At 64.0% G+C, this 12,728-nt stretch overlaps 1 protein-coding gene across 1 annotated transcript; it reads right to left on the bottom strand.

Annotated features, from left to right (window-relative positions):
* Positions 1-2,706: 2,706 nt before the first annotated feature.
* PFDN5 (prefoldin subunit 5) lies at positions 2,707-9,087 on the bottom strand. The gene is made up of 6 exons (XM_054179386.1): positions 8,957-9,087; positions 7,616-7,718; positions 7,362-7,393; positions 7,161-7,235; positions 2,926-3,031; positions 2,707-2,834 (listed from the first exon to the last, which is right to left on the bottom strand). The coding sequence occupies exons 1-6, from the start codon at positions 9,026-9,028 to the stop codon at positions 2,755-2,757; spliced, it is 468 nt and encodes a 155-aa protein (XP_054035361.1). The 5' UTR covers positions 9,029-9,087; the 3' UTR covers positions 2,707-2,754.
* Between the last annotated feature and the right edge of the window lie 3,641 nt (positions 9,088-12,728).

The raw sequence follows: 12,728 nt of genomic DNA, 5'->3' as shown, positions 1-12,728 counted from the left end.
CGGTGAGCGGCCCAGCACCTGCGGCGAGTGCGGGAAGAGCTTCAGCCAGAACTCGCACCTGGTGCAGCACCGCCGCACCCACACCGGCGAGAAGCCCTACAGCTGCGGCCACTGCGGCAAGAGCTTCAGCTGGAGCTCCAACCTCATCCAGCACCAGCGCATCCACACCGGCGAGAAGCCCTACAGCTGCGGGCAGTGCGGCAAGAGCTTCACGCAGAGCAAGAACCTCATCAAGCACCAGCGCACCCACTCGGCCGCCCGCCCCCACCGCTGCCCCCAGTGCGGCCGAGGCTTCGCCCAGAGCACCAACCTGCAGAAACACCAAAGGGTCCACGCCGCCCGCGGGCAGCAGCCCCCCTCCCTCCCCCCGGCCTGCCCCGACTGCGGCCAGAGCTGCCGGGACGGGGCGGAGCTGGAGCGGCACCGAGCGCAGCAGCACGGCCAGGAGCCCTTCATCTGCGTGGAGTGCGGGGAGAGCTTCGCCCGCAGCGCCACCCTCAACCGCCACAAGCGCGTCCACAAGCCGCTGTTTGCCCGCTGAGGGCGGGAGGGGGCGGGCCTGAGGGCGCCGGGAGGCGCTGACGGCGGCGTGGAGCTCGGGGAGGCAGGGGAGAGCTGGCACGGAGCTCGTGGACATGGGGATGTGGAGCTCACAGATGAGGGAACGTGGAGAGGTGATGGGCTGGAGCTCATGGCCCCGGGGACATGGAGCTCCTGGCTGTGGGGACGTGAAGCTCATGGACATGGGGACATGGAGATGTGAGGGTGTGGAGCTCCTGGGCAGAGGGACATGAAGCTCATGGACACATGAAGGTGTGATGGTGTGGAGCTCATGGACATGGGGACATGGAGCTCATGGACGTGGGGACATGGAGCTGTGATGGTGCAGAGCTCCTGGCCATGAGGAGATGAAGCTCATGGACCTGAGGACACAGAGGTGTGATGGTGTGGAGCTCATGGATGTGGGGACATGGAGCTGTGATGGTGCAGAGCTCCTGGCCATGAGGAGATGAAGCTCATGGACCTGAGCACACAGAGGTGTGATGGTGTGGAGCTCATGGATGTGGGGACATGGAGCTCATGGACGTGGGGACATGGAGCTGTGACGGTGCAGAGCTCCTGGCCATGAGGAGATGAAGCTCATGGACCTGAGCACACAGAGGTGTGATGGTGTGGAGCTCATGGACATAGGGACATGGAGCTCGTGGATGGGGGAACAAGGAGCTCATGGACATGGAGATGTGGTGGTGTGGAGTTTGTGGACATGGGAACGTGGAGGTGGTGGTGTGGAGCTCATGGATGTGGGAAAGTGGAGCTGGGATGGTGTACAGCTCCTGGACCTGGGGAGCTCATGGACATGGGGACATGGAGGTGTGGTGGCATGGAGCTCAGGGATGTGGGGAGGGCCTGGGGTGGAGGTTGTGGACAGAGGGAAGTGGAGTTTGTGAACACAGGGATAGGGTGGGGTGGAGCTCATGGACATGGGGATGGAGCTCATGGACATGGTGACACAGAGGTCAGGGGCAGAGGAACTGTGCTGGGGCCAGGGGGAGGTGATGGCACAGAGGTTATGGACAGGGGGACACTGCCAGGGAGCTTAGAGCCACATGGAGCACACTCAGGGCCTGGGGAGGAGGTGAGACCAAGCTGGAGGACACAAGGACCCTGGGGTGGGCCTGGGGACAAGGTGGGATTGAGCTTATAGACAGAGGGAGAAAGGGAGATGGAGCTCATGGACCCAGAAGTGCTGTGGGCAGGGGCAGAAGGTGGCAGAGGCATGGACAGGGGGAGAAGAAAGTTATGGAGAGATGGACATGGGGACAAGGAGAGAGGGAGCTGATGCACAGAGGGACAAGAGGAGATGGAGCTCATGGCCAGACAGACAGAGGGAGAAGGATCTGACAGACAGATGGAACAGGCTGAGAGCAGGGGGAGGAGGTAAGACCAAGCTGGAGGCCACAAGGACTGGAGTGGGGGCTGGGCACAAGGTGACACCAGCCCAGGGCCCACCAGGACCATGCTGAGGGACAAGGAGAGACCCTGAGAGGTGACAGCAGGATGGGGGGAGGTGACAGAGAGCCTCCACGGAGCTTGGTGTGGCCCTCCAGGGCCTTAGGGATTCCCTCAGGGCTGCCCCTTGTAGGGGGGGACACTGGAGGGGAGAAGCCCCCAGGTGGCACCAGGGAGGGAGGAGCTGGACAGGCCTCAGCCCTGGACTAAAAACTGGAGGAGGAAGGCAGAGAGGTAAGGGAGGGGAGGGCAAAACCCCTGCAAGGGAACAAAGAACCCCAGGGGGGAGGGGGGAGGGGCACAGAGTGCCAGGGGGGGAGGGGAGCACACAAGCCCTGCAGGGAGGCAATTGGGGGGGGGGGAGGTTGGGGTGGGCAAAGAGGCTCTGGGGCAGGGGGGGGGACACAAAAAGCCTGCAAGGGGTGAGGATAAAAAGCACCACAGGGGGGGCTGGAGGGAGGAGCAGGGCCCCCAAATCACGTGGGCACAGAGCTGAGGAGTCTCCCCCCCCCACCCCCAATCAAGAGCCCCTCCCCCAGACCCTCCCCCAGGTCCCCCAAGCCCCTTTGGCCTCCACAGCTCTTTATTCCAGGAGATGCTGCATACAAAAAGGAGGTGGGGCTGACACTGGGGGCCTGGAGAAGCAGGACTGGGATTTGGGGGGGGGGGGGCCCACTGCACCCCAAGGCCCCCCCCCCCCCCAACCCAGCCAGTGATAGTGAGGAGGAGCCCTGAGGCTGAAGGCTAGGCCTTGGTGGTGGCTCCCTGGGCAGCTCCCAGGGCTGTCAGCTGCTGGATCTTCTGGCTCATCATTTCCACCACGGCTGAGGGGGGAGAGAGGAGGAGGTGAGGGGGGGGCTGGGAGGGCAGTGGGGTGCTGGGGGAGGGCTGGGGAGGTGGGGAGGGGGCTCTGACCCTGCTTCATGGCGTGCTTCTCCTGCAGGGCTGGTTGGATCTTCTCCATCTGCTTGGTCAGGAAGTCCACCTTGCGCTGGAAGAAGGCTCTGGCGGCTGTGGCACTCTGGGGGCAGAGGGGGAGAAGGGAGGGAGGGGAGGAAGCAGCAGGAGGGAGAGAGGAAGAGAGGGGAAGAAGCAGGAGGGAGGGGAGGAAGCAGCAGGAGGGAGAGAGGAAGAGAGGGGAAGAAGCAGGAGGAAGGGAAGGAAGCAGCAGGAAGGAGAGAGGAAGAGAGGGGAAGAAGCAGGAGGGAGGGAAGGAAGCAGCAGGAGGGAGAGAGGAAGAGAGGGGAAGAAGCAGGAGGGAGGGAAGGAAGCAGCAGGAGGAAGAGAGGAAGAGAGGGGAAGAAGCAGGAGGGAGGGAAGGAAGCAGCAGGAAGGAGAGGAAGAGAGGGGAAGAAGCAGGAGGGAGGGAAGGAAGCAGCAGGAGGGAGAGAGGAAGAGAGGGGAAGAAGCAGGAGGGAGGGAAGGAAGCAGCAGGAGGGAGAGAGGAAGAGAGGGGAAGAAGCAGGAGGGAGGGAAGGAAGCAGCAGGAGGGAGAGAGGAAGAGAGGGGAAGAAGCAGGAGGGAGGGAAGGAAGCAGCAGGAGGGAGAGAGGAAGAGAGGGGAAGAAGCAGGAGGGAGGGAAGGAAGCAGCAGGAGGGAGAGAGGAAGAGAGGGGAAGAAGCAGGAGGGAGGGAAGGAAGCAGCAGGAGGGAGAGAGGAAGAGAGGGGAAGAAGCAGGAGGAAGGGAAGGAAGCAGCAGGAGGGAGAGAGGAAGAGAGGGGAAGAAGCAGGAGGGAGGGAAGGAAGCAGCAGGAAGGAGAGGAAGAGAGGGGAAGAAGCAGGAGGGAGAGAAGGAAGCAGCAGGAAGGAGAGGAAGAGAGGGGAAGAAGCAGGAGGGAGGGAAGGAAGCAGCAGGAGGGAGAGAGGAAGAGAGGGGAAGAAGCAGGAGGGAGGGAAGGAAGCAGCAGGAAGGAGAGGAAGAGAGGGGAAGAAGCAGGAGGGAGAGAAGGAAGCAGCAGGAAGGAGAGGAAGAGAGGGGAGAAGCAGGAGGGAGGGAAGGAAGCAGCAGGAGGGAGAGAGGAAGAGAGGGGAAGAAGCAGGAGGGAGAGAAGGAAACAGCAGGAAGGAGAGGAAGAGAGGGGAGAAGCAGGAGGGAGGGAAGGAAGCAGCAGGAAGGAGAGGAAGAGAGGAGAAGAAGCAGGAGGGAGGGAAGGAAGCAGCAGGAGGGAGAGAGGAAGAGAGGGGAAGAAGCAGGAGGGAGGGAAGGAAGCAGCAGGAGGAAGAGAGGGGAAGAAGCAGGAGGAAGGGAAGGAAGCAGCAGGAAGGAGAGGAAGAGAGGGGAAGAAGCAGGAGGGAGGGAAGGAAGCAGCAGGAGGGAGAGAGGAAGAGAGGGGAAGAAGCAGGAGGGAGGGAAGGAAGCAGCAGGAGGGAGAGAGGAAGAGAGGGGAAGAAGCAGGAGGGAGGGAAGGAAGCAGCAGGAGGGAGAGAGGAAGAGAGGGGAAGAAGCAGGAGGGAGGGAAGGAAGCAGCAGGAAGGAGAGGAAGAGAGGGGAAGAAGCAGGAGGGAGGGAAGGAAGCAGCAGGAGGGAGAGAGGAAGAGAGGGGAAGAAGCAGGAGGGAGGGAAGGAAGCAGCAGGAGGGAGAGAGGAAGAGAGGGGAAGAAGCAGGAGGGAGGGAAGGAAGCAGCAGGAGGGAGAGAGGAAGAGAGGGGAAGAAGCAGGAGGAAGGGAAGGAAGCAGCAGGAAGGAGAGGAAGAGAGGGGAAGAAGCAGGAGGGAGGGAAGGAAGCAGCAGGAGGGAGAGAGGAAGAGAGGGGAAGAAGCAGGAGGGAGGGAAGGAAGCAGCAGGAAGGAGAGGAAGAGAGGGGAAGAAGCAGGAGGGAGGGAAGGAAGCAGCAGGAGGGAGAGAGGAAGAGAGGGGAAGAAGCAGGAGGGAGAGAAGGAAACAGCAGGAAGGAGAGGAAGAGAGGGGAAGAAGCAGGAGGGAGGGAAGGAAGCAGCAGGAAGGAGAGGAAGAGAGGAGAAGAAGCAGGAGGGAGGGAAGGAAGCAGCAGGAGGGAGAGAGGAAGAGAGGGGAAGAAGCAGGAGGGAGGGAAGGAAGCAGCAGGAGGAAGAGAGGAAGAGAGGGGAAGAAGCAGGAGGGAGGGAAGGAAGCAGCAGGAAGGAGAGGAAGAGAGGGGAAGAAGCAGGAGGGAGGGAAGGAAGCAGCAGGAAGGAGAGGAAGAGAGGGGAAGAAGCAGGAGGGAGGGAAGGAAGCAGCAGGAGGGAGAGAGGAAGAGAGGGGAAGAAGCAGGAGGGAGGGAAGGAAGCAGCAGGAGGGAGAGAGGAAGAGAGGGGAAGAAGCAGGAGGGAGGGAAGGAAGCAGCAGGAGGGAGAGAGGAAGAGAGGGGAAGAAGCAGGAGGGAGGGAAGGAAGCAGCAGGAAGGAGAGGAAGAGAGGGGAAGAAGCAGGAGGGAGGGAAGGAAGCAGCAGGAGGGAGAGAGGAAGAGAGGGAAGAAGCAGGAGGGAGGGAAGGAAGCAGCAGGAGGGAGAGAGGAAGAGAGGGGAAGAAGCAGGAGGGAGGGAAGGAAGCAGCAGGAGGGAGAGAGGAAGAGAGGGAAGAAGCAGGAGGAAGGGAAGGAAGCAGCAGGAGGGAGAGAGGAAGAGAGGGGAAGAAGCAGGAGGGAGGGAAGGAAGCAGCAGGAAGGAGAGGAAGAGAGGGGAAGAAGCAGGAGGGAGGGAAGGAAGCAGCAGGAGGGAGAGAGGAAGAGAGGGGAAGAAGCAGGAGGGAGGGAAGGAAGCAGCAGGAGGGAGAGAGGAAGAGAGGGGAAGAAGCAGGAGGGAGGGAAGGAAGCAGCAGGAGGGAGAGAGGAAGAGAGGGGAAGAAGCAGGAGGGAGGGAAGGAAGGAGCAGGAGGAAGAGAGGAAGAGAGGGGAAGAAGCAGGAGGGAGGGAAGGAAGCAGCAGGAGGGAGAGAGGAAGAGAGGGGAAGAAGCAGGAGGGAGGGAAGGAAGCAGCAGGAGAGAGAGAGGAAGAGAGGGGAAGAAGCAGGAGGGAGGGAAGGAAGCAGCAGGAAGGAGAGGAAGAGAGGGGAAGAAGCAGGAGGGAGGGAAGGAAGCAGCAGGAGGGAGAGAGGAAGAGAGGGGAAGAAGCAGGAGGGAGGGAAGGAAGCAGCAGGAAGGAGAGGAAGAGAGGGGAAGAAGCAGGAGGGAGGGAAGGAAGCAGCAGGAGGGAGAGAGGAAGAGAGGGGAAGAAGCAGGAGGGAGGGAAGGAAGCAGCAGAAGGGAGAGAGGAAGAGAGGGGAAGAAGCAGGAGGGAGGGAAGGAAGCAGCAGGAGGGAGAGAGGAAGAGAGGGGAAGAAGCAGGAGGGAGGGAAGGAAGCAGCAGGAGGGAGAGAGGAAGAGAGGGGAAGAAGCAGGAGGGAGGGAAGGAAGCAGCAGGAGGGAGAGAGGAAGAGAGGGGAAGAAGCAGGAGGGAGGGAAGGAAGCAGCAGGAGGGAGAGAGGAAGAGAGGGGAAGAAGCAGGAGGGAGGGAAGGAAGCAGCAGGAGGGAGAGAGGAAGAGAGGGGAAGAAGCAGGAGGGAGAGAAGGAAACAGCAGGAAGGAGAGGAAGAGAGAGGAAGAAGCAGGAGGGAGGGAAGGAAGCAGCAGGAAGGAGAGGAAGAGAGGAGAAGAAGCAGGAGGGAGGGAAGGAAGCAGCAGGAGGGAGAGAGGAAGAGAGGGGAAGAAGCAGGAGGGAGAGAGGAAGAGAGGGGAAGAAGCAGGAGGGAGAGAGGAAGAGAGGGGAAGAAGCAGGAGGGAGAGAGGAAGAGAGGGGAAGAAGCAGGAGGGAGGGAAGGAAGCAAGGAAAGAGAGAAACCAAAAGCAGGGGGAATAAAAAGGGGGAAGGGAGGGAAGGGGAATAAAAAGGGGGAAGGGAGGGAAGGGGAATAAAAAGGGGGGGGGGAGGGAAGGGGAATAAAAAGGGGGGGGAGGGAAGGGGAATAAAAAGGGGGGGGGAGGGAAGGGGAATAAAAAGGGGGGGGGAGGGAAGGGGAATAAAAAGGGGAAAGAGAGAGAAAATAAAGAGAAGGGAAATAGAGAGGAAAGGGGAGGGTGGAATTAAGAGGGGAAGATGGGGGGGGAAGGAAAAAAGGGGGTTAAGGGGAGGAGGGGAAAAAATGGGGTTAAGGGGGGGGCTGCAGAGCACAAAGCCTGGGAGCAGCCCCCCCAGAGCCTCCCCCCAGCCCCTCCTCACCTTCTCCACATAGTATCCTGTCCCCACGTCGATCAGGACGTGCTCCACGTCCGACAGCTTCCCAGGGACATACATCTGGGGGCAGGGTCAGGGAAAGCACCACGGGGGGGGGGCCACAGAGAGCTCCACTGGGAGGGGCTCTGGGCTGTACTGGGTGGGGGAGGGGGCAGCTGGGGGGCAGGGGGAAGCAAGGAAGGATACAGAGCTGGTGAGCGGCACCAGCAGGTCCTTGCCTGGGGAGAGAAGAGGTCAGGGTGGGGCTGGGGAGGCTTGGGTGGGGGGGGGGGAGGGCAAGGGGACACACAGGAAGCAGCTTGGGGGGGGGACAGAGAGACACAAAGCAGCAGCAGCACCTGGGGGGTGGGGGGAAGCCACTGCAGCCAGGGGAAGAATCAAATGGGAGTGGGGGGGAGGTGGGAAAGGAAAACTCAATTTGGGGGGGGGTCTCCACTCGCCTTCATTGCTCTTGGTGAGCACATTCAGGCAGTCCTTGGCCTCCACGTACTTGGTCTGCACCACCTTGAGCTGGGCGATGGAGGACGAGAGGAATTCCACCTCCTGAGCCAGAAGAGGGATTGGAGTGGGGAGGGGGACAGCTGGAGACCCCCCCCCAGCAAGCTTTCCCCTCCTCTCTGGGGGGTCCCCTACCTGGTTTCTGCCCCACATGCCAGCACTCCTCCCAGTGCCCACAGCCCAGCCCGGTTCCACACCCCCTCTCCCGGTGCCCACGGCTGGCTCCACACATCCCTAGCCCAGGCTGTTCCTCCCAGTGTCCATCCCTGCCCAGTGTCCATCCCTGCCCAGTGCCCCCTGCCCAGGCTGGGCCCAGCCCCTCCCTGCCCAGTTCAGGCAGGTTCCCCACAACCTCTCCCGGTGCTCACAACCCAGTCCCTCCCCTCCTGGCCCCCGCAGCCCAGTCCGGCCCAGCCCATCCCTGCCCAGTGCCCAGCCCCTCCCTGCCCAGTTCAGGCAGGTTCCCCACAACCTCTCCCAGTGCTCACAACCCAGTCCCTGCCTCCTGGCCCCCGCAGCCCAGTCCGGCCCAGTGCCCACAGCCCAGCCCGGTTCCACACCCCCTCTCCCGGTGCCCTCAACCCATCCCGGCCCGGTCCCTCCCCTCCCGGTGCCCGCAGCCCATCCCATCCCGGTGCCTCCCCTCCCGGTGCCCTCAACCTTTCCCATCCCGGTCCCTCCCCTCCCGGTGCCCTCAACCCATCCCGGCCCGGTCCCTCCCCTCCCGGTGCCCTCAGCCCATCCCCTCCCGGTCCCTCCCCTCCCGGTGCCCTCAACCCTTCCCGACCCGGTCCCTCCCCTCCCGGTGCCCTCAGCCCATCCCCTCCCGGTGCCCTCAACCCATCCCGGCCCGGTCCTTCCCCTCCCGGTGCCCTCAACCCATCCCATCCCGGTCCCTCCCCTCCCGGTGCCCTCAGCCCATCCCATCCCGGTCCCTCCCCTCCCGGTGCCCTCAACCCTTCCCGACCCGGTGCCTCCCCTCCCGGTGCCCTCAACCCATCCCATCCCGGTCCCTCCCCTCCCGGTGCCCTCAACCCATCCCGGCCCGGTGCCTCCCCTCCCGGTGCCCTCAGCCCATCCCGACCCGGTCCCTCCCCTCCCGGTGCCCTCAGCCCATCCCCTCCCGGTGCCCTCAACCCATCCCGGCCCGGTCCCTCCCCTCCCGGTGCCCTCAGCCCATCCCATCCCGGTGCCCTCAACCCATCCCGGCCCGGTCCCTCCCCTCCCGGTGCCCTCAGCCCATCCCTGCCCGGTGCCCGCAGCCGACCCGGGCCCGGCCGCACCTGGTCGAGCTGCCCCTTGAGCAGCTCCAGCTGGGGCAGCGTCAGCTCCCCCACGTTCACCGTCTGCGCCATCTTGGCCGGGAGCGCCGCTCTGCTCGCGCCGCCGCCTCTCGCCGCTCCCCGCCGCGGCCGCTCCCTGCGCCGCCGCACGGCGCCCCCTGGCGGCTGGAGGCCAGCGGCGGCGCTCCCAGGCGGGGAAGCAGCGGCGGGGAAGGGAAGAGTCAAACACCACCACCCCCACCCCCCCAAAAAACAATGTGGGGAGGGGAGAGGGAAGGAGGGAAAGAGCGTCCCGGAAATGGGAGGGAGGAGGAAGGAAAAGGACACCCCCCAAAAACCCAACAAATAGGGGAAGGGAAAGAAACCCTCTTTAAAACATGGTGGGGGGGGACCCAAAGGAGAAGGGGGGGAGGAAAGGGGGGGACCCCCAAAGGAGAAGGGGGGGGAGGAAAGAGGGGGAGGGGGACCCAAAGGAGAAGGGGGGGAGGAGGAAAGGGGGGGGGACCCAAAGGAGAAGGGGGAAGGAGGAAAGAGGGGGAGGGGGACCCAAAGGAGAAGGGGGGGAGGAGGAAGTGGGGGGGGACCCAAAGGAGAAGGGGGGAGGAGGAAAGGGGGGGGGACCCAAAGGAGAAGGGGGGGGAAGGAGGAAGGGGGGGGGACCCAAAGGAGAAGGGGGGGAGGAGGAAGTGGGGGGGGACCCAAAGGAGAAGGGGGAGGAGGAAAAGCAGACCCCCCCCCCAAAAAGGGGGGAGAGGGCAAAAGAGACTCGGGGAGGGCCCAGCTCCGAAGGCAGCAGCTTTATTATCACCCAAGAGGAATAAAAACAATCTGTGTTAAAATAAGTTAGTTCAGGGCAGTGCCAAACCTGAGCCCCCTCCCCCCACCCCCAGCTCCATCCCTCGGTGGGCCCTGGCCCTGCCCCCCCCCAGCCCTCAGCGCAGGCTCACAGGCAGCCCATAGGCCACGGGGGCAGCCCCGATGAGGAACTTGAGCTTGGGGGCCTGGCGAGCCTGGGCCACGTGGGGCAGCAGGGGGGTCCCGGGGCCCCCCCGCAGCCAGCCCTGCAGCAGGGCCTGGGCGTAGCGATCGATGTCCCTGTCGGTGACGTCCCACAGGTTGCCCAGGACCAGGGGGCTGCAGAGGGGGAGGGGAAGGAAGGTCAGAAGGAATTCCAGCCCAAAAGCCCAGCCCCAGGTTTTGACACCCCCAGAAGTGAGCCAGGGAGGGAGGGGGGAGGGGAGGGGAAGAGAGCTTCAAAGGGACAGAGTCCAAGCCCTGACCCAGCACTGCCCCAGGGCAGCACCAAGCCCTGGCCCTCAGCACCACAGCTGCAGGGCTTGGGAACCCCTCCAGGCCTGGGCACTCCACCAGCACCTCCCTGGGCAGCCTGGGCCAGGCTTGCAGAACCCTTCCAGGGCAGAAGTTTCTCCTCAGGGCCAAGCTGAGCCTGCCCTGGGGCAGCCTGAGGCCATCTCCTCTGCTCCTGGCCCTTGGCCCCAGAGCCCAACCCCCCCTGGCTCCAGGCTCCTCTCAGGCACTTGCAGGGAGCCAGGAGGTCTCCCCTCAGCCTCCTCTCCCCCAGCCCCCTCCCCAGCTCCCTTGCCCTTCCCTGGCCCTGCTGCAGCCCTCCTGGCCCTGAGGAGCCCAAGGCTGCCCCCAGGCTGCCAGCTGTGCCCCCCCCAGTGCCCAGCCCAGGGGCTCCATCCCTGCCCTGCTGCTGCTGCCCACAGCACTGCTGCTGCAGCCCAGGCTGCTGGTGGCCTCCTTGCCCCCCTGGGCACCCCCTGGCTCCTCTCCAGCTGCTGACACCAACCCTCCCCCAGCTCCTTCTCCCTTGGGGCAGCTCCCAGCCCCTCTGCCCCCAGCCTGGAGCCTTCCTGGGGTGGTTATGACCTGAGGGGCAGCCCCCAGCCCTTCCTGACCTCATCCCCCAGCTCCTTTTGCCCCTGGGGCAGCCCCCAGCCCGGCACACGGGGGTCGACGTCGGGGTGCTTCTTTCTCCCATGGGTGCAGCCTGCCCACTCCACGCCCTTTGAAGGTCCCCAAGAGGAAGGGTGCCCCAGCACTCACCACCCAGCCATGATGTACTTGAGGACGATGCCAGAGCCCTCCAGGCTGCCCCTGACCTCGAGGGCGGCGCTGCTGCAGCCGAAGAGGAAGGCGACGGCGCGGCAGCGCAGCCTGGCGATGGCCTGGCCGTCCAGCAGCCTGGCCCCGGCCCCGTGCCCGGCGTAGCTGCAGGGCACAGCACACAGCACACAGCTCAGCAGCTCGGGAAAGACCCTTGGAGATCATCCAGCCCAGCCCAGCCTCTCCCCCAGCACCGCCTGATCAACTCCACCCTGGCACCCAGGGCCCCATCCGGGCTGCTCCTAAACAGCTCCAGGGATGGGGACTCCGCCACCTCCCCTGAGCAGCACTTCCCCAGGGCCAATCTCTGTGGCTGGGAAGAGCTTCTTCCTGACAGCCAATCTAAACCTCCCCTGGCACAGCTGAAGACTGTGTCCTCTCCTCCTGTCACTGTCTGGGAGAAGAGCCCAACCCCCAGCTGGCTACAGCCTCCCTGCAGGGAGTTGCAGAGAGCAATGAGGTCTCCCCTGAGCCTCCTCTGCTCCAGGCTAAGCAACCCCAGCTCCCTCAGCCTCTCCTCACAGGGCTGTGCCCCAGCCCCCTCCCCAGCCCTGTGCCCCAGACCCCTCCCCAGCTTTGTTGCCCTTCTCTGGCCAGGTTCAAGCCTCTCAAAGCCCTTCTTAACCTGAGGAGCCCAGAGCTGGACACAGGACTCCAGCTGTGGCCTCAGCAGTGCTGAGCACAGGGCAGGATCAGCTCCCTGCTCCTGCTGGCCACACTGCTCCTGACCCAGGCCAGGCTGCCCTTGGCCTTCTTGGCCCCCTGGGCACACTGCAGGCTCATGTTCAGCCTACTATCAACCACTCCCCCCAGGTCCCTCTCTGCCTGGCTGCTCTCAGCCCCTCTGCCCCCAGCCTGCAGCACTGCCTGGGGTTGCTGTGGCCAAAGTGCAGCCCCTGGCACTTGGCTGTGTTCAACCTCCTGCCCTTGGGCTCTGCCCAGGGCCCTCTGCAGAGCCTCTCCACCCTCCACCAGCTCCACTCCTGCCCCCAGCTTGGTGCCCTCTGCAAGCTCCCTGCTGATGGACTCCATCCCCTCCTCCAGATCATCAACAAACACATTGAACAGGATGGGGCCAGGCTGAACCCCCAGCCAGCCTCATGTCCCCCCCCCCACACCCCTCAGGACACCCTCATATCCCCCCCCTCCAGCACACCCTCACCCCCCAAGCCCTGCTCACATGTAGAGGTCGTGCTCCATGAGCGCTGCCTCCATCTGCTGCTGGCTCGGCAGGGCTCTGGTCACTCCCTTCCAGCCAGGCTCACTGGGGGACAAGTGGTGAGAAAGGAGGTGGTCTCTGTGTGTCCCCCCCACCCCCCCTTTACCCTCCCCCCCAGACCTGCTGAGGCCTTCCCTCACCTCTCAAACCAGGCCCGGAACCTCTCCTCGGTGCCCAGCAGGTTGCTGCTGGGGTTGAGGACGTAGAAGGTGCTGCTGGGGTCGACGCCGCGGCTCAGCACCGACCCTGCCTGGTGCTGCAGGGGGGAGAGGGGGCCCAGCCCGGCGTCAGGGGGGCACCAAACCCCCAAGAGTGGGGCACCAAGGGTCTCCATACCCCACAAGCTGAGCACCCAGGGTCCTCCAAACCCTCCTTCCCCCTCCCCCCCCCAAGCAGCACTCCCCCCGAGCATCCCCAAACCCT

Source organism: Dryobates pubescens, unplaced genomic scaffold (assembly GCF_014839835.1).
Source record: "Dryobates pubescens isolate bDryPub1 unplaced genomic scaffold, bDryPub1.pri scaffold_160_arrow_ctg1, whole genome shotgun sequence".
Classification (NCBI taxonomy): Eukaryota; Metazoa; Chordata; class Aves; order Piciformes; family Picidae; genus Dryobates; species Dryobates pubescens.
The sequence above is the reverse complement of the archived record's forward strand: the minus strand, read 5'-3'. Positions and strand labels throughout refer to the sequence as shown.